Source organism: Mixophyes fleayi, chromosome 7, assembly GCF_038048845.1.
Source record: "Mixophyes fleayi isolate aMixFle1 chromosome 7, aMixFle1.hap1, whole genome shotgun sequence".
Classification (NCBI taxonomy): Eukaryota; Metazoa; Chordata; class Amphibia; order Anura; family Limnodynastidae; genus Mixophyes; species Mixophyes fleayi.
Genome location: NC_134408.1, coordinates 8465399 through 8488840, shown reverse-complemented (window position 1 = coordinate 8488840; position 23442 = coordinate 8465399). Strand labels below are relative to the sequence as shown.

The 23442-nt window shown below is 43.3% G+C and overlaps 1 protein-coding gene and 1 long non-coding RNA gene across 10 annotated transcripts in view; both read right to left on the bottom strand.

The window, feature by feature from the left end:
• Positions 1 to 23186, bottom strand: part of DOC2A (double C2 domain alpha) — a 50584-nt gene extending 27398 nt beyond the window's left edge. Inside the window, exons 1-7 of the mRNA XM_075178909.1 lie at positions 22910 to 23186; positions 19464 to 19721; positions 13213 to 13292; positions 7316 to 7390; positions 5133 to 5242; positions 3344 to 3470; positions 1738 to 1797 (exon numbers count right to left, since the gene is read on the bottom strand). Of these exons, the coding sequence (XP_075035010.1) occupies positions 1738 to 1797; positions 3344 to 3470; positions 5133 to 5242; positions 7316 to 7390; positions 13213 to 13292; positions 19464 to 19713 (702 nt within the window). The 5' untranslated portion in view covers positions 19714 to 19721; positions 22910 to 23186. The remainder of the gene's footprint in view (positions 1 to 1737; positions 1798 to 3343; positions 3471 to 5132; positions 5243 to 7315; positions 7391 to 13212; positions 13293 to 19463; positions 19722 to 22909) is intronic.
• LOC142097244 (uncharacterized) lies at positions 7397 to 10655 on the bottom strand. 9 transcript variants are annotated; one of them, XR_012678158.1, is made up of 6 exons: positions 10222 to 10655; positions 10014 to 10183; positions 9727 to 9893; positions 9434 to 9480; positions 9314 to 9354; positions 7397 to 9231 (listed from the first exon to the last, which is right to left on the bottom strand). It is a non-coding gene; the product is annotated as an uncharacterized LOC142097244 (long non-coding RNA). The 9 variants fall into 9 exon arrangements; XR_012678154.1 differs by lacking the exon at positions 9314 to 9354 and having other exon boundaries at positions 9396 to 9480; XR_012678159.1 differs by lacking the exon at positions 9314 to 9354 and having other exon boundaries at positions 9437 to 9480.
• Positions 23187 to 23442: the final 256 nt, after the last annotated feature.

The window sequence follows — 23442 nt, the reverse complement described above, 5'->3', positions numbered from 1 at the left end:
GGGAGGGGTCAGGGGAAGAGATTTGGCATCAAGAAACAGCTATCCCCACTTTTTGTGGGCCCATCAGATTAGCTGATTTGGGCAGTAAATGCTGGTTTTTATGTGATAATGATATGAGTGTGCTACAAGTTAGATTAATTAGTGACGTATAAACTATGAACTGTATAGAGGGCAGTTGTTACTGGTGTGGAACACTGAATATATATATTTGTGCTAATGAATGTTGGCACAGAATACTCTAAGATGTATATTATACAGTACATGTTCAAGGTCATACGTAGAAGCAGTCATTGTGTATCTCAGTTCTCTGCACAGGATCTGTTCCCAACCCCCGCAGGTGGTGAAAGATAGAAGTGAATAAAACAGGAGAATAGAAAAAACTGTGGGAGAGAGTGGGAATGAGCAGGGAGGGAGTGGGGCTGGGGGCTGTGTAGGTGAAGGGAAATACAGGGGGAAAGAGAGAATACATTAGTCAGGAAGAGGAGGTGGAGATGATAATGAGAAGAGAAGACACAGCTAAAGACAGTGATGGTGTATGGAAGAGAACATGCTTCAGCATTAATGGGGAGAGAGGAGACGTAAAAGAAGAGAGAAGTAGTAGTAATAAAGGATGAGTATTACGAACAGAGGAGCAGTAATGAGGAGAGGGGAGGAGTAATAAGAATAGAGGAGCATTAATGAGGAGAGGGGAGGAGTAATAATAATACAGGAGCATTAATGAGGAGAGGGGAGGAGTAATAAGAATAGAGGAGCATTAATGAGGAGAGGGGAGGGGTAATAAGAATAGAGGAGCATTAATGAGGAGAGGGGAGGAGTAATAAGAATAGAGGAGCATTAATGAGGAGAGGGGAGGAGTAATAAGAATAGAGGAGCATTAATAAGGAGAGGGGAGGAGTAATAAGAATAGAGGAGCATTAATGAGGAGAGGGGAGGAGTAATAATAATACAGGAGCATTGATGAGGAGAGAGGAGGAGTAATAAGAATAGAGGAGCATTAATAAGGAGAGGGGAGGAGTAATACGAATAGAGGAGCATTAATGAGGAGAGGGGAGGAGTAATAAGAATAGAGGAGCATTAATGAGGAGAGGGGAGGATTAATAAGAATAGAGGAGCATTGATGGGGAGAGAGGTGAAGTAATAGGAATAGAGGAGCATTGATGAGGAAATGCTATTCTACAAAATGAGAGCTAGAATCTGATTAGTTGCTATAGGCAACATCTCCACTTTTTTAATCCTGCAGTTTAGTAAATATACACTGAGAGTCAGCTGTCTTGTTTGTAAATATGTCCTGGAATTGAATGCTACAATATTGCCCCAGCCTTATCAGACAGAGACATAGGGCCAAGTTGGGTGAGTTGGGCCAACAAATGTGCACACAAAAATCTCAAGTTGCGTCCACTTCTGCAGATGCAACGTATGTGCCAGGCTTATGGCAGACGTACTTACACCCACAGAACCAGGTCATAAGCGCAACAAAACATTCTAAACATTTGTTTTCATAGAGTAAACACATTTGCTATTAGGCTTCATATAATACAGCAGATATAACCTTCCTTCCTGTGTATGAATGACAGTAACATTTATTTATAATACACACAGAAAATCCTATAATGCAGAAACCACCCAGCAGCTTCATAGGTGAAATCACCATCACTTTCTGTCCTCCATATCCCTGTTCTCTATGGAGGCAGCACTGCAGCATTTGTATATTTGTCTAGTAATGTGGAATTGTCTCACCTCTTTCAGGTAACATGAAATTCCCCGGAGAGCTGCTGACATTGAGGATGGGGAGGCCAGCTAAGAGATTAAGGGAGATGAAAAAAAAATTAGATGATATCTTTCCCATATTACATTCTATCATAATGTCACTTTTAATATCATGACCTTTTAAATCTCTCTCCTGAAGAAGCTGTCCCTCTGCTCAGTGCTGAATCACTACCTCTCCTGTAGGAGCTGTCCCTCTGCTCAGTGCTGAATCACTACCTCTCCTGTAGGAGCTGTCCCTCTGCTCAGTGCTGAATCACTATCTCTCTGAAAGGAGATGTCCCTTTGCTTAGTGCTGAATCACTATCTCTACTGTAGGAGCTGTCCCTCTGCTCAGTGCTGAATCACTATCTCTACTGTAGGAGCTGTCCCTTTGCTCAGTGCTGAATCACTACCTCTCCTGTAGGAGCTGTCCCTCTGCTCAGTGCTGAATCACTATCTCTCCTGTGGGAGCTGTCCCTCTGCTCAGTGCTGAATCACTATCTTGTAGGAGCTGTCCCTTTGCTCAGTGGTGAATCGCTATCCTGTAGGAGCTGCCCCTCTGCTCAGTGCTGAATCACTATCTCTCTGAAAGGAGATGTCCCTTTGCTTAGTGCCAAATCACTATCTCTACTGTAGGAGCTGTCCCTCTGCTCAGTGGTGAATCACTACCTCTCTGTAGGAGCTGTCCCTTTGCTCAGTGCTGAATCGCTATCCTGTAGGAGCTGTCCCTTTGCTCAGTGGTGAATCACTACCTCTCCTGTAGGAGCTGTCCCTTTGCTCAGTGGTGAATCACTATCTTGTAGGAGCTGTCCCTTTGCTCAGTGCTGAATCACTACCTCCCTGTAGGAGCTGTCCCTTTGCTCAGTGCTGAATCGCTATCCTGTAGGAGCTGTCCCTTTGCTCAGTGGTGAATCACTACCTCTCCTGTAGGAGCTGTCCCTTTGCTCAGTGCTGAATCCCTATCTCTCCTGTAGGAGCTGTCCCTTTGTTCAGGGGTGAATCCCTACCTCTCCTGTAGGAGCTGTCCCTTTGCTCAGTGGTGAATCACTATCTTGTAGGAGCTGTCCCTTTGCTCAGTGCTGAATCACTACATCTCCTGTAGGAGCTGTCCCTTTGCTCAGTGCTGAATCACTATCCTGTAGGAGCTGTCCCTTTGCTCAGTGCTGAATCACTATCCTGTAGGAGCTGTCCCTTTGCTCAGTGCTGAATCACTATCCTGTAGGAGCTGTCCCTCTGCTCAGGACTGAATCACTACCTCTCCTGTAGGAGCTGTCCCTCTGCTCAGTACTGAATCACTATCTCTCCTGTAGGAGCTGTCCCTCTGCTCAGTGGTGAATCACAATCTCTCCTATAGGAGCTGTCCCTCTGCTCAGTGCTGATTTTTATTTCATAAATTAGCTTCTCTTCTATAGGGTATATATTTTGTATTATTATCAATCCATTGTCTTTCCTATAGAAGCTGTCCACCTTATCAGGGGTGACCCAGTATATCTTTTATACTTCCTACTAATTTTACTATATCTTCATATTGACTCCCTGACATTAGTGCTCTCCCAATTTCCCTCTCTGGAAGAGATGTCTATCTGTCACTTCTTACAGGGATTTGGCGTTCCAGACAGATGTTGAAGTGTTTTCTCTCTCCAGGCTTCAGCCGTCGGAGAGGAACTCGCGTCTCTCCAATAAACTCGTTATGACTCAGTTTGTCTTCGTCACACACAGAGATCCTGAGAAAACATGGCAGAGGACATTATAGGTTACTTGTAGTGAACAATACTTTATTAGAATTATGTAATGTACCTACTACAGATACTCTGAGACCAGTATGTATTAAAGGAGATGTCAACGTTCAGACATTCCTTTACCATAACCAGTATCCCCATATAGGGTTCAATTAAATCCTTCTTGTATCCTCACAAAGACCAATTGTGACTGGGCTGGGGGAACTATCTCATTTTGCGACCTTTTAGTCCTTGAAAGTAGAAGTAATGTGCTTCTTATCATTGGCTCCGGTCTAATGTGTTGTGGATGGACACATTACTACCGCATTCCAATGATGAAATGTCAACACAAGTTCACCCAGCCCAATAAGAGTAATGGTCATTACAGTGATACTAAGGATGGCCATTTAGGGTAATGGTGGATGCTCCAGTGTAGTGACTCCGACCTGAGTACTATATGTTGATCTTTTAATAATATGGGAATGTTCAAAGGTAGATTTACCAAGATCTGGAGCTGCACAGTTACATAATGCTACTAGAGAAGTTGAGAAACTACCGAAAAACTATTATTGTAATAATGTTGATATTTTTCAGGACATTTCCTAGAACGGTGATCTGTAGAGAATGGAATCGGTCCTGAGCTTTCTAGTCTTTTCAAAATGTAGTTTCTTCCCAATAATGGGAATTGAGTTTTATGAGCAAACAGGGGGAGAGTCGCAAGGTTACCCAGATACTTAGTAATGATTTCTAACAGATGATTCCATTTAGTCTATAAATTAAATGGAATTAATTTAGGAGAATCTATAATGGAAAAGGATTTGGGAGTGCTCGTAGACAGTAGACTTAGCAATAGTGCTCAATGTCAAGCAGCAGCTGCAAGGGCAAACAAAGTATTGGCATGCATAAAAAGGGGCATAGATGCAAGGGAGGACAGTGTAATTTTGCCACTGTATAAATCGTTGGTAAGACCTCATCTTGAATACGGAGTACAGATATGGGCACCACTCTATAAAAAAGATAATTAGGAAGTACAAAGGGTTCAGAGAAGGGCAAGAAAATTGATAAAGGGTATGGAGTCATTAACTTATGAGGAAAGGTTAGCCAATTTAGGCATGTTTACTTTAGAAAAGAGGCCTCTACGAGGGAATATGATTACTATGTACAATTACATTAAGGATCAATACAGAGAACTTTCATGGGAACTTTTTACCCCAAGGACTATACACAGGACACGTGGTCATCCCCTAATGTTAGAGGAGAGGAAATTTCACAACCAGCAAAGGAAGACAACCAGCAAAGGAAGGGATTATTTACAGTAAGGGCAGTCAAGATATGGAATTCACTGTCAAGGAAGGTTGTGATGGCAGATTCAATAGATATGTTCAAGAAAGAGTTAGACAAATTTCATGCGGAAAAGTGTATCCAGGTTACGACCATTAATTAAAATGTAGGGTAGTAGTGGATATAGGGTAAAAATAGGACTGCATTACTGGGTCTGGGGGTATTTTTACCAATTGAAACAGATTGGCGGTTGCTTAATCTGGATCAATTTCAAATATAAGTGAGGGATCGCAGGAGATCCAAAATAGGTTGAACTTGATGGACTGGTGTCTTTTTTCAACCTCATCATCTATTTTATTCCCTCCCCCCCCCTGTGCTGAAGCTCACCGCAGTATCTTCTTGGCCATGTCTTCATGGGTGATCCCACAGTAGGTGAGACTCTCATTCCACGTGGGATTCAGAGTGTTTCGCACTGTGCGAGTCTTCAGTTTGTTTGCCTGAGGGAAGAAAACCTGACATTAGTAAGAACCACGGCCCAACTGATGCTGCAAGAGAAAGATAATAATGTGTGGGTGAATTTCACTTTTACTTAATGCATACACGCATATGTACTCTGTGCTCTATATAGTAAGCGAAAAACCCAACTTCCTTTGGTACCCATTCTACTAGGAGGGAACATTTTATCATCACAACGTTTTCCTGGGCAGGCTACCTCCAGCAAAAGAGGTAAAGGTAACTGGCCTGGGAGGTAGCATAGTGCAGCCTGTAAGCTCACCTTGGCTGGCAAGATGGACTGTCATGCAGCCTGTAAGCTCTCCTTGGCTGGCAAGATAGACTGTCATGCAGCCTGTAAGCTCACCTTGGCTGGCAAGATGGACTGTCATGCAGCCTGTAAGCTCACCTTGGCTGGCAAGATGGACTGTCATGCAGCCTGTAAGCTCACCTTGGCTGGCAAGATGGACTATCAGAGAAGAGAGCTTGCTCTTGGTCTGACTTCCTCAATAATTCAGTAACACTAGGTGCTGGAGAGATGGAGCGCGTAGGAGAAAGCACACCACATAGACTGTGCTTCGAATAAAATGCTCTCTTTCTGGTGAAGTGAATTCCAAAGCAAAAATTGGCAATAAAGGACGTTGGCAAGTCTACGTTAAATATGGAGTTCAGAGTATTGGATTAACATTTTTCATTATTGTACTTTTTATTTTGAATGCCATAAATTCATATTGATCAACTGCACATTCCACACAGGGTCTTATTAAATGCCTTATACCGTATCTTCCTTTGCATCATTCTTAATCTATGTTATCAGATGATTGCTAGTTTGGGAGGATTTGTAATAATTTTAGTTGGCGTTACCAACTGAGACTGCACATTCCTCACTTCTTGTGATACAGCCTGGATTTACATCATGGGTACACAATAGGTGCTCCATAAGAAATTAACAATTTTGCAGGGCCATGTCTGAGATTTGCCTTCTGAGGATGGTCACTCTGCACATGCTAATGCTGCATATAGAATACACAGCTATTAATAAAGTTTTATTAATTCAATTTTTTTTTAGGTTGATAAGAAACCTTCCTATAACCATCTCTTAAAAAGAATGACCTCATATGCCAATTACCGCACAATATGTCATTTTCTCCAAATCCTCCCAGAGTTCATAGCCAGGCCTTATTAGGAAAGAGGAGGGCGGTGTATTATAAGATTAATATTGATTGAGGCATGACTAGGAGACCTCAGAATGTGGTGGCTGAGATGGGGTTTATTAGATTAGCATACGATGAGGCATTACTAATAGAGCACAGAGAAAATCTCATTAATCTAGTTCCAGTCCTTAGTGAAAGCTGCTGGTGTTTGGAGGGGTCAGAGTGAAGCATTACTAGGACAGCAGTGGGTGATTATTAGTAAAAGCAGAATAACTATCTCTGTACACAATAAGGGATTAAGAACAATGTGGAGCAGTTAAACAACTGGATTACATCCAGCTTTGCCCGGGACCAGGGATAGAGAACAGCTGGCCGAGAATGGGCACACAGTCAGGGCATATTGGAGCATGATAAAGATATGGCAGAATAGAACAATTGACATGCTGGGGGTTTATTTTTTTTCATGCACACTGTATGTTAAAGTGGCTGAACTAACACTTGTCTCAAAAGAAATAAAGTTGCAAAAATGGAGAACTTCATGACTCCCTTCACTACATTGGAAGTGATCAGTAAAGGGAAGGGTTCCCACAAAATGTTCTGTAACACATAACAGCCAATCAGATATCTGCTTTGATCGGTCATATGCATGTTAGATGCATGAAAGCTACTAGCTGATTGGGTGCGGTGAATTGTAAGTTACCTACTGAGATAAACCAGGCTTAGACAACCTGTGACTCCTCAGATGTTGGGGTAATTACAAGCCTCATCATGTACGGCCAGCATAAGCTGGGAAGGCTTGCTGAGTCTTGTAGTTCACCAACAGCCTCAGGTTGCCTACTTCTGAGATAAGCTGATAATAGGGGGTAGATGACAGAAGAGGTTACCACATTGACCAGAGAGAGAGGGTGGGAATGGACGCAGCACCTTGCAAGCACCGGGGAGCAGGTGAATCTTCACGTAGGGGTCAGCAAGGCCATTGAAATCCATCGGCTTCAGTCCCTAAAACAGAGGTGAGAAAAGATAAAGGTCAGGAAAGTGGAACGGTCACATTTCTGTCTTTGGCAGAGGCTGTATTAAAGCATAAGTTTTATGTGTGGAAGTTATCAATGGGACATTGGGAGACTGAGCATTCTAGCTGATTTGGGATAACAAGAGAGCGGATCTCCTCTTATTCATGACGTGACTCTGGCAGGGAGCCACCAGATCCGTGTCACTAACAGGCTTAGTGGATTTTGTGTGTCCGCAGGGGATTTATGGGTAATACCTGCTGTTGGTTTATGTTCTCGTGGCAGAAGGTTCAGGGATTAAAGGGACATTGAAACTGTCCCTGACCCCTCCCTTGCCTCTTGCGCAGCTGGGTGACAAGGTGGTATATATAGCGGAGTGAGACAGTGACACCAATCTCACCTATGAGTCATTAGTAAACAGCGTGCCCCCATCCACTTCCCAACAACAACAGAGAGAAGAACTTTATCCTCTTCTACCTTTAAAACCACAGTGTCCAGTGGCGTTTCCCCGTCCCACACCTCGTAGGTAAAGCCATACCTAGGGCAACCATCATTTAAAAAACATCATGTGATTCGAGATTTATTAAGGTTATAAAAACCACCCGTACTAGTGTCAAATAATCTGACGAGAACCATCGCTCATGGTAATTTGGGTGCTCAGGGAGTCTGACTAGAAGATCGCAGAAAAATAAGAATTGTGAGATGCAAATTTCCCGTGGAAACAAGGGGACAGTTCATGGCAAACTGAGACCTAGTTATAGTCTTACACTGATGCTCTATAATTAACATTATTTAAATGAAGTAGCTAATGATCACCTACAATCACAAAGCAGCCAGAGATTGGGCTAACAGGGATGTAACATTGGGAGCATAAGGATCGGTTCTGAATTTGGATGACTGTAGAGTAATCCACAAAATAAGACATCCAACTCACACACCCTCCAACTTAATATTATTCTCACTTTGATGTCAGTCGTTTTTATAAATACTTATTTGATTCACAACACACTTAGCAGTGAAAACAAGTATCTTGTAGAAATGAGAGAATATCCCTTGCTCTCAAGAGTCTGCAATGACAACCCAGCTAGAGGACTGTATCAGCTGTCTAAGACACAATACCTACACTACAATCATCACTACAGCAAACACCGCCAAAACAACAACAATCACCACCACAAGTACACACATCATAACAAAAATAACCACTGCAACTGTCACCACAACTACAGTGGTGTCCACAGCCACCACAACAGTAACGGACACCACCGGTACAACCATCAACACAACAAACACAGCCAAACCAGCAACCACCACTATAACCATCACCACAACTAATCCAGCACCGATCACCACAACCAAACCAGCAACCATCTCTGCAAACATCTCTAAACCAACCACAACCAAACCAGAAACCATCATCACAACCAAACTGCAACCACTACTGTAGCCATCTCCAAACTATCCACAACACCGACCACCACCAAAACAACCACAAGTATGAACAACCTCTGCCACAGCAACCGTCTCCATCACAACCATCACTACAAGGACAACAACAATCACAAGAACAACCATCAGTGCCTCCACAACAACAATCAACATCATCACAACAACTACCTCCACCTCCACCTCCACTAAAGCAACCATAATCACAACAATCATCACAACAACTACTACAACAACAACCACCACTACAACAACAGTCACCACCAGAATCACTAGAACAACTACCCTCACATCTACCACCAGTAGAACTAACACTGCCACAATAATAACCACTATCAACACCACAACCACCACCACTAGAATGACCACAACCACCACAATAACTACCTTCCAACACCCATCATTACAATAACCACCATAATAACTACTGTCCAACAACCATCATTACAGTAACCACCATAATAACTACCTTCCAACAACCATCATCACAGTAACCACCACAATAACTACCTTCCAACAACCATCATCACAATAACCACCATAATAACTACCTTCCAACACCCATCATCACAATAACCACCATAATAACTACCTTCCAACAACCATCACCACAGTAACCACCACCACAATAACTACCTTCCAACAACCATCATCACAATAACCACCATAATGACCACCGTCCAACAACCATCATCACAATAAACACCATAATAACCACCGTCCAACAACCATCATCACAATAACCACCATAATAACTACCGTCCAACACCCATCATCACAATAACCACCATAATAACTACCTTCCAACAACCATCATCACAATAACCACCATAATAACTACCTTCCAACAACCATCATCACAATAACCACCATAATAACTACGTTCCAACACCCATCATCACAGTAACCACCACAATAACTACCTTCCAACAACCATCATCACAATAACCACCATAATAACTACCTTCCAACAACCATCATCACAGTAACCACCACAATAATAACTACCTTCCAACACCCATCATCACAATAACCACCATAATAACTACCTTCCAACACCCATCATCACAGTAACCACTATAATAACTACTTTCCAAATACCATCATCACAATAAACACCATAATAACCACCGTCCAACAACCATCATCACAATAACCACCATAATAACTACCTTCCAACAACCATCATCACAGTAACCACCATAATAATAACTACCTTCCAACACCCATCATCACAATAACCACCATAATAACTACCTTCCAACACCCATCATCACAGTAACCACCACAATAACTACCTTCCAACAACCATCATCACAGTAACCACCATAATAACTACCTTCCAAATACCATCATCACAGTAACCACCATAATAACTACCTTCCAACAACCATCATCACAGTAACCACCACAATAACTACCTTCCAACACCCATCATCACAATAACCACCATAATAACTACCTTCCAACAGCCATCATCACAGTAACCACCACAATAACTACCTTTCACCTTGTATTTACTATAGGGTGACGTGAGGATTGCATGTGAACCCGCCGCTGATGTGTGGTGGCTTAAAAACACCTAAACCGCTGATGGTTTGGTCCAAACCAGCACCAAAGAGAGAAAAAACAGATTGTTTTAATACCTGCTTCAGATAGGCTAGTTAGCTAAAACTTGCTGTTTGAGCTACTGGATATTGCATCCATAAGAGGAGGCACTATTTATTGTTCATTATATTAAGGGGGTAATAGAATTGTTTATTTTTATATAATGAGGGCATTATATCTTCATATTGCCCTCATTATATAAAAAAAGCTATACTATTATATTAAGGGACATTAATATTTGATTACTAATGGGGCAATAATCTTTCATGATGCGGGCCCCATCGTAACTCGTTACACCTATGGCAGCTCCGCAAATTGCCCGATGATAAGTATTTTACTGGGAGGAGGAATAATAAACATATTCATATAGATTTGTCGGACCCAAGCCTGCCGGGAGGTATAGACATTTGTTCAGATCTCTAGGTATTGTTGGGATGTACAGCCATTTGTCTTATGTCAGACGGTAGACACTGTTTGTTGGTTTTTACCTGAGGAACATTTGGTTCTTGAGAAATCTAGAGTTATATGCACCCAGCCTCCAAGCTTAATATTCTGTAGCTCACCCCAGGATGCCATCGGAATCCCACATCTTCATTTCCCATATAGTGACAATGTCAACACTCTCCAGTTTCTGGTTTGTTTGCTAACATTATAATTTCACTTGATTGAAGCTGGCGTTAGAAGCTTGTGTTTCTAATTATGGCAATAAAGAAGTACAATTCAATTAGAGCAGATCATTTATTGATGCGTCTCCCCATTGAGCCACTCTGCTTTGAAGAGGAAGAACATATTCTGAGGTTGTTGCACACAGCGTGGAAGACACAGCTACATGAGAGGGAACAGGCTGTGAAAGGACTGACACACACACACACCTCCCTCCCTGCCCTGGAACAAAAGGGGACATTGGTCTAATTTTCTGTGTATTGTTCGTTGGCAGTGGAGGGGGTGGGCAGTTATTGATTGAGGCTGTACTCTAGTAGTTACGTGACAGGTGTGATTTATCAAGGGCTGGCGGTGGCCTGTGTTTAAAGATACGCTTAAGATCAATAACAATCCCAGCCCTTAAACTACAGAATTCAATTTTCACCGGAACATGGTTTTTGCAGGAAATACGCTGTCCTCTGTCACTTAATAGTGGAATTATCCTGCAATGTACTGAGTTATTGTCGAATCTCAGTAGAGGTCAGTTCTCTGAAATGCAGAACCATTTTTAGTCGTGGATAAAAAGGTCATTTGCCCCAGGCACAGCTTCAGAGAGCCCCTGCAGTACACATTCTAGTTTGCTTCATTTGTATTCCTGCCGTGTGATATTTCTTTCCATCAATGATCAAGTATTTATTTGTACCTGCTGATTTCTTGCGAGCCTCCATTTCCAATCCTTAGTTACACGGGGAGTTACGGTACACAGTGAACCGTGGGCATGGTGAGAGGATCATTCGATGTTACGGCAGCCGGTAGGCAAGGCTGCGGCGTACACGCCCAACGTGGACGGCAGCTCGGTGCTCTCAAAAGGAGAGTATGTTTCCGGCAGGACCTGGTGGAGCTGCGGAGTTCATGAACAACTGTAATAATCCACCTTCTCAGCATAACACATGTGATGAGAAGTAAGCTGGTCAGGAAGAAATACCCAATACAAGGTGATCCAATGTTAAGAAGACTCAGGGGACAGGGGAGGGCTGGCAAATTTTAGCCCGGGGGAGAAGACTCGACTCGGCAGCCTATTAAGAACAATTTTGCCCAGGGGCAGATGCCCCTTGCTCCGCAGCCCAGTCTGCCCCTATCGGGGGAAGTGTTTTTACAGACAGGTTTTAATCCCAGGGGCAAATGCAGGATTTTTAAAGGGGGTTTCTGCCCCCCCCCCCCAAAATAAAAAATATAGAGAGAGAGCTGCGCACCAGCTCAATTTCGGCGATCCTGAATTGTACAGCAGTCGCGGCGCTGTCAAAGAGGCGTCCGCGGCAGTGCTGTATTGCAGTACAATACAGCACCGCCGCGGACGCTTCTTTGACAGCGCCACGGCTGCTGTACTGTACCGTTCGTTCGCGGAGGGGAGGCGTTTCTGGAGAACCAGAAACCCCCCTTGCGTGCGCCCCTGAATCCACCTCATTTATAAACAGCAAAACCGCTGGTAAACTGCCCAAAAACTGCAGTTTCATCGCAGTTCAACATCGCCGTCCCCAGTCTTCACCTTGACTACATACAAACAGTTAAATGTAAGAAGCGGCGGTTTGTAAACATATATATTGAGGTGTTTGGTTCCTATATAGTCTTAGCTTTTAATAATGATAATTTGTTTTCATTCAGCTCCTGAGGTGGGTGTTGCTTTGCTGGAGAAGCGGCGAAGGTGAAAGTGTGCCGGATGGGATATGGCGTTTCCGTATGGGGCTATTATTGGCTAATAGAGCTGTTTCTTGTTTGGTACTTAATTTTGATTGGCTGTCAGACAAAAATAGAACCGGCTGATAAAAGTATAATTTCCCGGCAGTCTCAACGTTTCTCCCCCTGCCCCATGGACATGTCAACCATTTGCCCATGTATAACTGGAACGGTGCTTCCACATGATTATATCCACGGTTCACCAATACAAAAAAATAACCTAAACTTTGTATTATTATGGTACTATGATCATGGATTAATTGGCCGCAAGAAAATTACCATTGACAATGAATATCCCACATCCTGAGAGAGCCACTTTCTACCCCCATCCCGTGCCCACATACCCCCTCCCCATGCCACGGGTCACATGTCACAAGGACTTACCTTGGCTCTCAGGATGCTGCATTGCAAGATAAAGTTTTCTTGGTCATAGAATAATTCAAACTCCAGAGTTCCCAGAGCTGCTAAAATAAGAAGATTTTGGGTTCAGAAAGCTGGTTATAAACCCTGAGCCCCTCTATCACATCTCCCTTCGAATCACATGACGTAAGGATACATATAACATTGATGGAACATTACAGTGATTTATTGACCAATGACTGAGAAACGCCGCTCGGGTTAATGCTTCGTAAAATCATGAAACGTTTTGTTATTATCATGATAACCACTGGGGGCACTGTTCCATTAGCCACAAGAAAAAAGTTGCTGTCAGCCATATTAACCAATCAGATTAAACGGATGATTTTAGCACAGTTAGATTGAATTAACTTCAAATTACTTATACACAGACATAATGGGCCTGAGTCATTAAGGAAAGTAAGGTAAAAAAAGGAGTAAATGTTCTCTTGGACAAACCATGTTACAATGGAAGGGGTGCAAATTAGTTTATTATTTTGCATATAAATTAAATACTGGCTGTTATTTCATATAGCACACAAATACTTGATAGTTTTATTTTTAAACTGATATTTAAAGTTGATCTAGGACATGCCGTACCCCAAGTATAAATCTGTCCCCACATTTTAAATTCACCTCCCCCTCCAATGCAACATGGTTTTTGCCCAGGTGCAAAGTTACTTCTTTTTGTTGCTTTGCTCTCCTTGATGACTCAGGCCCAATGTATTTTATTTGATAGAAATATTTAAGTTAATCCTTTATGATTTATCTTCCCATACAAACATCACTTATTAAGCTCCTTAGCTTAATTCACCTTAGGTGCAGGTACTATTTATATGTACTACGTCTGGTATTTTTACTATCTCTGCACTGGACGAAGACAGATTACTGGACATGTGTTTTGCCTAACCAGTAGATGGCGCTATATAATATTAGGGGCATTTCTGTCTCCTCAGTCTCCTCAATGGTGGCAGCGTGATCCTCCAACAAGTCTTTTCTAAATATTCCTATTGCATAATTGTCCTGTCCTTTCTACCTATCATAACACCCGCATATGTTTCAGCTGTCCCGACTTTTGCAGGATAGTCCCAACATTCAAAGATCATTGAGATGGTGCCTACTGGAAATGGGAGGGGCCTCAAAGAAATGTCACAGTGTGAGACGGTTGGGGGCTGGTTGCGCTGTGGACGTGGCTTTAATTCGCCTCGATTGTCCACTTGGGAATGTCCGAGGTGTGACGGAAGCTCTATTATTGTGTAAATATTCTTGAAAGAAGCGTCACAGTGGCTATGTGGTAAGGTCTTCATATCTAAAAGAAGCAAAAAATGACCTCCCAATATTCAGCGTCATCTGAACGTCGCATTGACACCACAAGCAATGGAACACAAAAATTAAAAAAAACATATTTTATTATTTAAAATAAATGAAATGTAATTTTATTTTTGCTATGTGTAAGTATATAATTTGAGCTAGATTTAGAGTTATAAGTAAAATTGTGACCTCTCAGTATATGCAAAAATGCATCCACACTTCTGCGGCTGTATTTTGAGTAATAGCTATAAATTTAGGGTATTGATACGTTCAGCTCAGAAATACAGACGTCATCATTATTAACTTGGAATCTTACGTCAGGCCTATGTGACGTACAACAATACGCCTCCTAAGAGGGTTGTCTTGAAGATATGTGTAAGTCATCCTCATCATCATCATCATCATCATCTATTTATTTATATAGCGCCACTAATTCCGCAGCGCTGTACATAGACCTCACTCACTTCAGTCCCTGCCCCATTGGAGCTTACAATCTAAATTCCCTAATATACACACACAGACAGAGATAGACTAAGGTAAATTTGATAGCAGCCAATTAACCTACTAGTATGTTTTTGGAGTGTGGGAGGAAACCAGAGCACCTGGAGGAAACCCACGCAAACACAGGGAGAACATACAAACTCCTCACAGATAAGGCCATGGTCGGGAATCGAACTCATGACCCCAGTGCTGTAAGGCAGAAGCGCTAACCACTAAGCTACCATTTAAGTCAAACTCGGATGCAGCGCTGAACTTACAAGTGGACGCAGGTATAAGATGCTCTCAACTTACACAATGTGCACTGTATAGGTGCATGCTTAGTCCAACAAATCTTACGCAAGTCACATTTTTACATGGCACAAATGTATTTACACCCATCTCTCAATCTGGCCCTCTAGGTATACAACTGTTTTAACTCTGCAAGTTATAAACCGACAGAACCCGCCATGCTGCAATATCACCCATCATGACTGAAGGTTGGGGTTTGCTAATGTGACGGCGAGGTGGGCAGCATTTTGTTGTGTGCATTAGAAAGCCGGGGGAATGCTCCAGGATCAAGTCATAGCTGCCTATTCGTCATTGTTTTCTAAGTGCGATATAAACAGTTGAATTGCAATGACACAGACTTTCTCAAGTTCAGCTTGATTTCCTGAATAAACTGAAATCTCCCACCCACACAACGCCTTCTCGCACACACAAACACGCACACTTCTTATACATATTTATTTTCTACTCCTTAAGAGTATTATCAAAATATGAACTTGTGCGCACAGCTATTAGACGAGCCACGGCTTATAATAACAAGCTGCGAGCTCTGTCCGGGATGAATCCGCTGCTCTAACTGCACGCTATAAGTGCGTCTGCGATAATGGCTCTTCTCCAACAGATTGGTAGCGTGGATTTCAATAACCCCCCTGTGTTAAGTATCGCTAGGTATCCCTTTGGGGAATCAGAGTTAAGTTACCAGTGATTGATGCTTTTGTACTGTACTTGCCAAGTTTCTGATTTGCAAGTGCGGAGCAGGGTGGAACGCAGTGAATTATTTCATTTTGGCCCCACCCCCCACGTGACATTGCATCATTTCGCCACAGGGAAGAAGTGATGCATTCGTGCTTTCCTGGGAGTCAGGGAGACCTACCCGGACGTTCCGGGAGAGTCGGCAAGTGTGATTTGTACCACATAACCAGATCAATAAGTAATTTGCGCTGCATGGTAGCTTAGTGGTTAGCACTTCTGCTTCACAGCGCTGGGGTCATGAGTTCAATTCCCGACCATGGCCTTATCTGTGTGGAGTTTGTATGTTCTCCCTGTATTTGCGTGGGTTTCCTCCGGGTGCTCCAGTTTCCTCCCACACTCCAAAAACATACTAGTAGGTTAATTGGCTGCTATCAATATTGACCCTAGTGTCTCTCTCTCTGTCTGTGTGTGTGTTAGGGAATTTGGACTGTAAGCTCCAATAGGGCAGGGACTGATGTAAATGAGTTCTCTGTACAGCGCTGCGGAATCAGTGGCGCTATATAAATAGATGATGATGATGATTTGCGCTGGTTTGGTAGAGCAGGTGCATCGCCAAACAACTAGATTGTGAAGTTGATTTGGGCACCTTTCCTCCCCGGTCGATAGATTACCCCCCACACGCAGAGATGGGGATTATCATTCAAATTTGGACTATGATGCGCTCACAAGTGTTGAATTTGGTGCTATCGACCTTCCAAAATCACCGTGTCAGGCAGCTTTATTTTCCTTTTGTATGCGGACTAAAATCTCATTTTTGGAGACAAGCTTTGAGGGATGTGTTCTCCTTTCTTCAGCTAATGTCAGATCTCTGCTTAAGAGCTGCTTGACCTTAAGAATTGAGAACATCTCCGGTAAGCTTGTCATAAAATATGGACCCGTTAGTCCAAAGAGACAAGAATCACTGGATGTAAGAGCTCGGCCTCACACAATGTGTGATTATGTCGGCAAATGTGTTCTTTGCTTGAAGAAAATGTATAAAATTACATTTCTCATAAACAGTGAGTTGTGATATTCATTTCTGATCATGGGTGCGCTCGTCATCACTTCAGCACTTAGTAAGAATATTTGTATATCACAAAGAACAATACATTTCTACTGTAAATTATTATTTGAAGTCACCTAGGATTTCTCGCATACTTGGTGACTTGTAATATCCATATAATTTACAGTAGGGAGTACATTATCTCATATTTAAACTCCTGTGTGGCGGACATTATATCCCACCAATTCTTGACACCATAGGGGGGGATTCAATTCACACACATCATTTATACACGCTGAATGCCGGGGGAGTTATTCCCTCCTGAGGTGGGAGCAAAAATGAGCATAATCTACAGGCGCGATTAACATGGCGATTCGGGGAATCGATGAATTCCCCCGGCAATTGTCACGTATAAATGACGTGCTTGGAAACTTGCGTCGCATTTAATTCCCTCCCCCCCTGTCCCACGTCACAAAAATCTGAAAAAAAACAGAAAACTGCTCAGTCATCAAGGTGAAAAACACCCACAGCAAGAGGAGGTTAAACCTATTGCGTCTTCCGCAATATACGTAATAACGCATTTAGAGGAGCAATATGAAAGGTGCAATAAGAAATATTCAACAAACATGTAATATAGACAGTCCCGACGTCCGCTTACTTTCATGATTAAGTGAGGCAGCATGGTGGCTAACTGGTTAGCACTTCTGCCTCACAGCGCTGGGGTCTTGAGTTCAATTTCCGACCATGGCCTTATCTGTGAGGAGTTTGTATGTTCTCCCCGTGTTTGCGTGGGTTTCCGCCGGGTGCTCCGCTTTCCTCCCACACTCCAAAAACATACTGGTAGGTTAATTGACTGCTATCAAAATTGCCCTTAGTCTCTCTCTCTGTCTGTGTGTGTGTGTGTGTGTGTGTGTTTTAGGGAATTTAGAGTGTAAGCTCCAATGGAGCAGGGACTGATGTGAATGAGTTCTCTGTACAGCGCTGCGGAATCAGTGGCGCTATATAAATAAATGGTGATGATGATATATTAGGAGAATACTGTAAAAGTAACAACATGAAAGCGGGAGCTTAATGTTTAATATCGCGGTGGAACGATGGCGCCTATTTGGGTCATGGATATAAAAGGACCAGGGACAGGAATATGAGAGTATATAATATTCATGAGAAAAACATGTTTGTATAACTTGATTGTTTGCTCAGCACAGGCAGTAACGTGTGTGAATAAGATTTGTGTGGATGAATATGTATCAGTGCGCGCATCTCTTACTCATTTTGCTCTTTCATTTTGCGAGGGGAAGTCACGTGCGCGGTGACTGCACAACACCACAATTACACACACAAAGCGTTTGATTAGGGGACTCTTAACGGGAGAGAGACGCAGAGGAGGAGGGAGGTGAAAAAGACAGGAGAGGAATGCACAGACAGGCTTAAAGAGACAGCAACAGGCAAACCCAGGGGTTCTAGCGTGTTTTTCGGGGGTCCTCTGTGTTTTAACCCCTTCACTCCATCTTCCCCCTTGGTAGTATTACGTAGGCTCACACAGAGCCTGATTAATCAAGGCACGCATACTGAGCGCAAAGCGCGTTTGTTTTAAAAACGCACAAAATTCGAGCATCCGTACGTACGAATACAACAAGGAGCGGGTCTGAAGATACGTGCACCGATCAATACGGGTCTAGGTCATCTCTGCTACACAAGACACTGCAGTCTACGTCCAATATATAGGAGGAATATAAATTCTCAAAAGAACGCATTGATTTAATGTCACCTGTTAATAATATAGTCATTAGTGACAAAACATTAAAAAAAGGAAGGTTTTTTTTGTAATTTTTTCTTCCCAATGAAATATATTTATTAAGAGTCTGTTACTGGTACTGTACATGAAACACATTTTTGCAGTTGTTCCTGCGTTCTACGGCATACTGTCCTGCGCATACGCAGATTGATTACGCAGATGATTCGCCAAAATCGTCCGATACGCTCCTTGACGAATCAGAGCCAAAGTGAACAAAATATAGATTCCATTTGCATAGCACAAATAATTTGAAAAAATTCTCCCCAATATATATTCCCCATTTCCTTTGAAAAGCAAATGACAGGATTTTCTACAGTAGCAAATATAGATATGAGTTATTCTGAGCAGAGCTTGTGGCTTATCTGCATATCTCACATATTAATGTGAATAGAAGCTTCCATATTAGTTGCTCTGTCAAGGTATAATGCTGCACCGTATATAACGGTAAAACAAACAGTGCCACCCTGTGGCCATATTTTCACATGACATGACATAACCAAATAAATGATAAACAAAGCATCTCTCAGTCATAGGAGTACATAATTTCCAGAACCACTTAATTCCCATATTAGCCCATGTTCTCTATACATAAAATTTTCAATCTGATTATTGATTATTGACAAATGTACATACTGCCATCATCCGAGTCGTAGTTGTCCAGGTCTGCAGAATCGTCCACCGTTTCCGGCGCTTGCGGTGGAATGTCCAAGGGTGAGAGGTTGTGGGGCTGTCCTGTGGGAGATAGGGACCCCTCTGGCCATGGGGTATATCTGGGGAAGTAGTCAGAGATCTGCTGGATGGGCCGGATGGGTCCTGGGCACACATTAATGGCCATGTGCTCCTGGATGCTGATGGGAACTTTATCCCCTCGCCGTACTGTCATCAGCTTACCTGAGGGCCCAACAACAGCAGGACAGGTGAGAGAAACGGAACGACGGAGAGAAGACGGGAGCGACAGTGAGGGGAGACAATAGGGATGTGATACATCAGGCAAACAAGGAGTTAAATAAGATAGGTAGAGTAGAGAGGGTCAATAATAAAATTACAATATTTAGCAGTAGGTAGCTGATGATCAGGTATATAGAATGCAGGATATAGGTGGGAATCGGGTAGATAGAATGATGCAGGCAGTTGGGGATCTGGTAGAGAGAGAGTGACAGAGGTAGTTTGGGATCTGGTAGATAGAATGTAGAATATTGTTGGGGATCTGGTAGATAGAGTATAGCAGGCAGTTGGGGATCTGGTAGAGAGAGTGACAGAGGTAGTTTGGGATCTGGTAGATAGAATGTAGAATATTGTTGGGGATCTGGTAGATAGAGTATAGCAGATAGTTGGGGATCTGGTAGATAGAATGTAGTAAGCAACTGATAATCAGATATATCGAATGCAGTATATATTTGGTAATCGGGTAGATAAAGTGCAGCAGGTAGATTCTGGATTGGTCAAATATAGTGTAGTAGGTACTTGGGAATAAGGCAGATAGAGTGCAGTAGGTATCTGATGATCAGGTAGAGTGCTGCAGGTAGTTGGGGATCTGGTAGATAGAGTGCAGTAGGTATCTGATGATCTGGTAGATAGAGTGCTGCAGGTAGTTGGGGATCTGGTAGATAGAGTGTTGCTGGTAGTTAGGGATCTAGTAGATAGAGTGCTGCAGGTAGTTGGGGATCTGGTAGATAGAGTGCTGCAGGTAGTTGGGGATCTGGTAGATAGAGTGTTGCTGGTAGTTAGGGATCTAGTAGATAGAGTGCTGCAGGTAGTTGGGGATCTGGTAGATAGAGTGCTGCAGGTAGTTCGGGATCTGGTAGATAGAGTGTTGCTGGTAGTTAGGGATCTAGTAGATAGAGTGCTGCAGGTAGTTCCGGATCTGGTAGATCGAGTGCTGCAGGTAGCTAGGGATCTGGTAGATAGAGTGCTGCAGGTAGTTGGGGATCTGGTAGATAGAGTGCTGCAGGTATTTAGGGATCTGGTAGATAGAGTGCTGCAGGTAGCTAGGGATCTGTTGGTAGAGTGAGTGCTGCAGGTAGTTGTGGATCTGGTAGATAGAGTGCTGCTGGTAGTTGGGGATCTGGTAGAGTGCTGCAGGTAGTTAGGGATCAGGTAGATAGAGTGCTGCAGGTAGATGAGGATCTGGTAGATAGAGTGCTGCTGGTAGTTGGGGATCTGGTAGATAGAGTGCTGCAGGTAGTTGGGGATCTGGTAGATAGAGTGCTGCATGTAGTTGGGGATCTGGTAGATAGAGTGCTGCAGGTAGTTGGGGACCTGGTAGATAGAGTGCTGCAGGTAGTTGGGGATCTGGTAGATAGAGTTCATCAAGCAGATAAAGTGCACCAAGCAATTTGATGTTATGGCACACTACATTTTACATCAGTGTTAAACATTGTAAATAAAAAGTATGAGTCCATTTTAAAAAAACAAGGAAAATTGGGTGGATAAGAGGATAGAGTGCAGATGGTAGTAAAGGATGCTGATAGTGTGCAACAGGTAATAGAGAATGTTGATAGAGTGCGACAGGTAGTGGAGAATGCTGAAATAATGTAACAGGTATTATATGATGCTGATATAGTGTGTAAAGTAGTAGATGATATTGATAGAGTTGGACAGATAATAGAGAATGCTGATAGAATGCAGCAGGTAGTACAGAATGCTGATAGAGTGCGACACATAATAGAGGAAGCAGATGGAGTGCAGCAGGTAGCTGGAGATTAGATATATTGCAGCGGGCAACAGAGGACCCTGATACAGAGCAGCAGGTAGTAGAGAATCCGCAGGATAGATTGCAACAGGTAGTAGCGGATCAGAATAATAGAATGCGGCAGGTGGTAGAGAATCAGGAGACTAGAGTGCAGCAGATAGTAGATGATCAGGATTATAGAGTGCAGTAGAAGTTAGAGGATTAGAAGGATAGAGTACAGCAGGTATTAGAGGATCAGAAAAATAAAGAGCAGCAGATAGTAGAGAATCAGCAGGATAGAGTTCAGCAGGTAGTAGAGAATCAGCGGGGTAGAGTTCAGCAGGTAGTAGAGAATCAGCGGGATAGAGTGCAGCAGGTAGTAGGGGCCAGCAGGATAGAGTGCAGCAGGTAGTAGTGAATCAGGAGGATAGAGTGCAGCAGGTAGTAGGGGCCAGCAGGATAGAGTGCAGCAGGTAGTAGTGAATCAGGAGGATAGAGTGCAGCAGATAGTAGTGAATCAGGAGTATAGAGTTCAGCAGGTAGTAGAGAATCAGGATTATAGAGTGCAGCAGGTAATAGAGAATCAGCAGGATAGAGTGCAGAAGGTAGTAGGGGCCAGGAGGATAGAGTGCAGCAGATAGTAGTGAATCAGGAGTATAGAGTTCAGCAGGTAGTAGAGAATCAGGAAGATAGAGTGTTAGAGGTAGTAGAGAATCATCGGGATAGAGTGCAGTGGGTAGTAGAGAATCAGGAAGATAGAGTGCAGCAGGTAATAGAGAATCAGCAGAATAGAGTGCAGAAGGTAGTAGGGGCCAGGAGGATAGAGTGCAGCAGGTAGTAGTGAATCAGGAGGATAGAGTGCAGCAGGTAGTAGTGAATCAGCAGGTTAGAGTGCAGAAGGTAGTAGTGAATCAGCAGGTTAGAGTGCAGCAGGTAGCAAGGGGTCAGGTAGATAGAGTGTAGTTGGTAGACAAGGAATTTGGAGTCATCTTGGTTACCACTGGTTATGAAGGTAAGAAGTGGGGGACAGGAAATGATGTCTGGGTTAGGGGGTTGCAGGGACGAGCAGGAGAAGAACATCTCACCATGTGTCCCCATCACATGGACATGGAACTTCTGCCTGGGTATCACAGTCATTACTGCCATCACTGGACGGCCACCACCTGTTCTGCTCTGCAGAACATCTCTTTCTAACTTTCAGCAAAAACTGCATAATACTCACGGGGAAGAGTGCTGCGCCTTTAACCCTTTCAACGCCACCAAACCTTGCGCAATCAACACCCCCCTCCTCATCCCCACAAATCTGCCACTAGCTGAGACCTCCATCAACTCCATCAACCCCCCAACCCCCCCATCCCCTCACAACCCCTCTCCCTTGCCTTATTAACCCTTCATCTGTTGCACTCACCTCTCACCTCGGCTTGTCCGAGGGGCCACAGGGATCCTGAGGGGGAGAAGCGGAGAGAGTGGAACAGGTCTGAAGCAGAGGGAGAGAAGCAGGGCTGGATTGCCAGTGTTGCTGATGCTCTCTGCCTCACTGCTGTGTCTCACAGCAGGGGAAGGAGGGAGGGTGAGTGTGAGAGGAGGAGACAAAGACGGAGCAAATGAATAGAGAGGAAAAAAAGAAAGAGAGTAGACAGAGGTGAAGGAAAACAATCGCAGGATAACTCAGACGCGGCCACCGCTGGATTAACCACTTGATGCTTAGAAGTCGTTCCACTGGACGGGTCCCTGCAGACACCACAGTCTGACTGGACCTTGTCTCCAGCACTGGGTCAGAGCTGCATCTACACCTGGTCTACAGATCTGTTACAGCAAAACAGGCAACTTAACACGTAGGAAATATTTGCAAACAGAAAAATAAGATCATTTCGACACTCTTTTCAGTCAAATGGTACTACGCAGATTTCCCTCCAGCAGATCGTTCTTGCCGTGATTTCT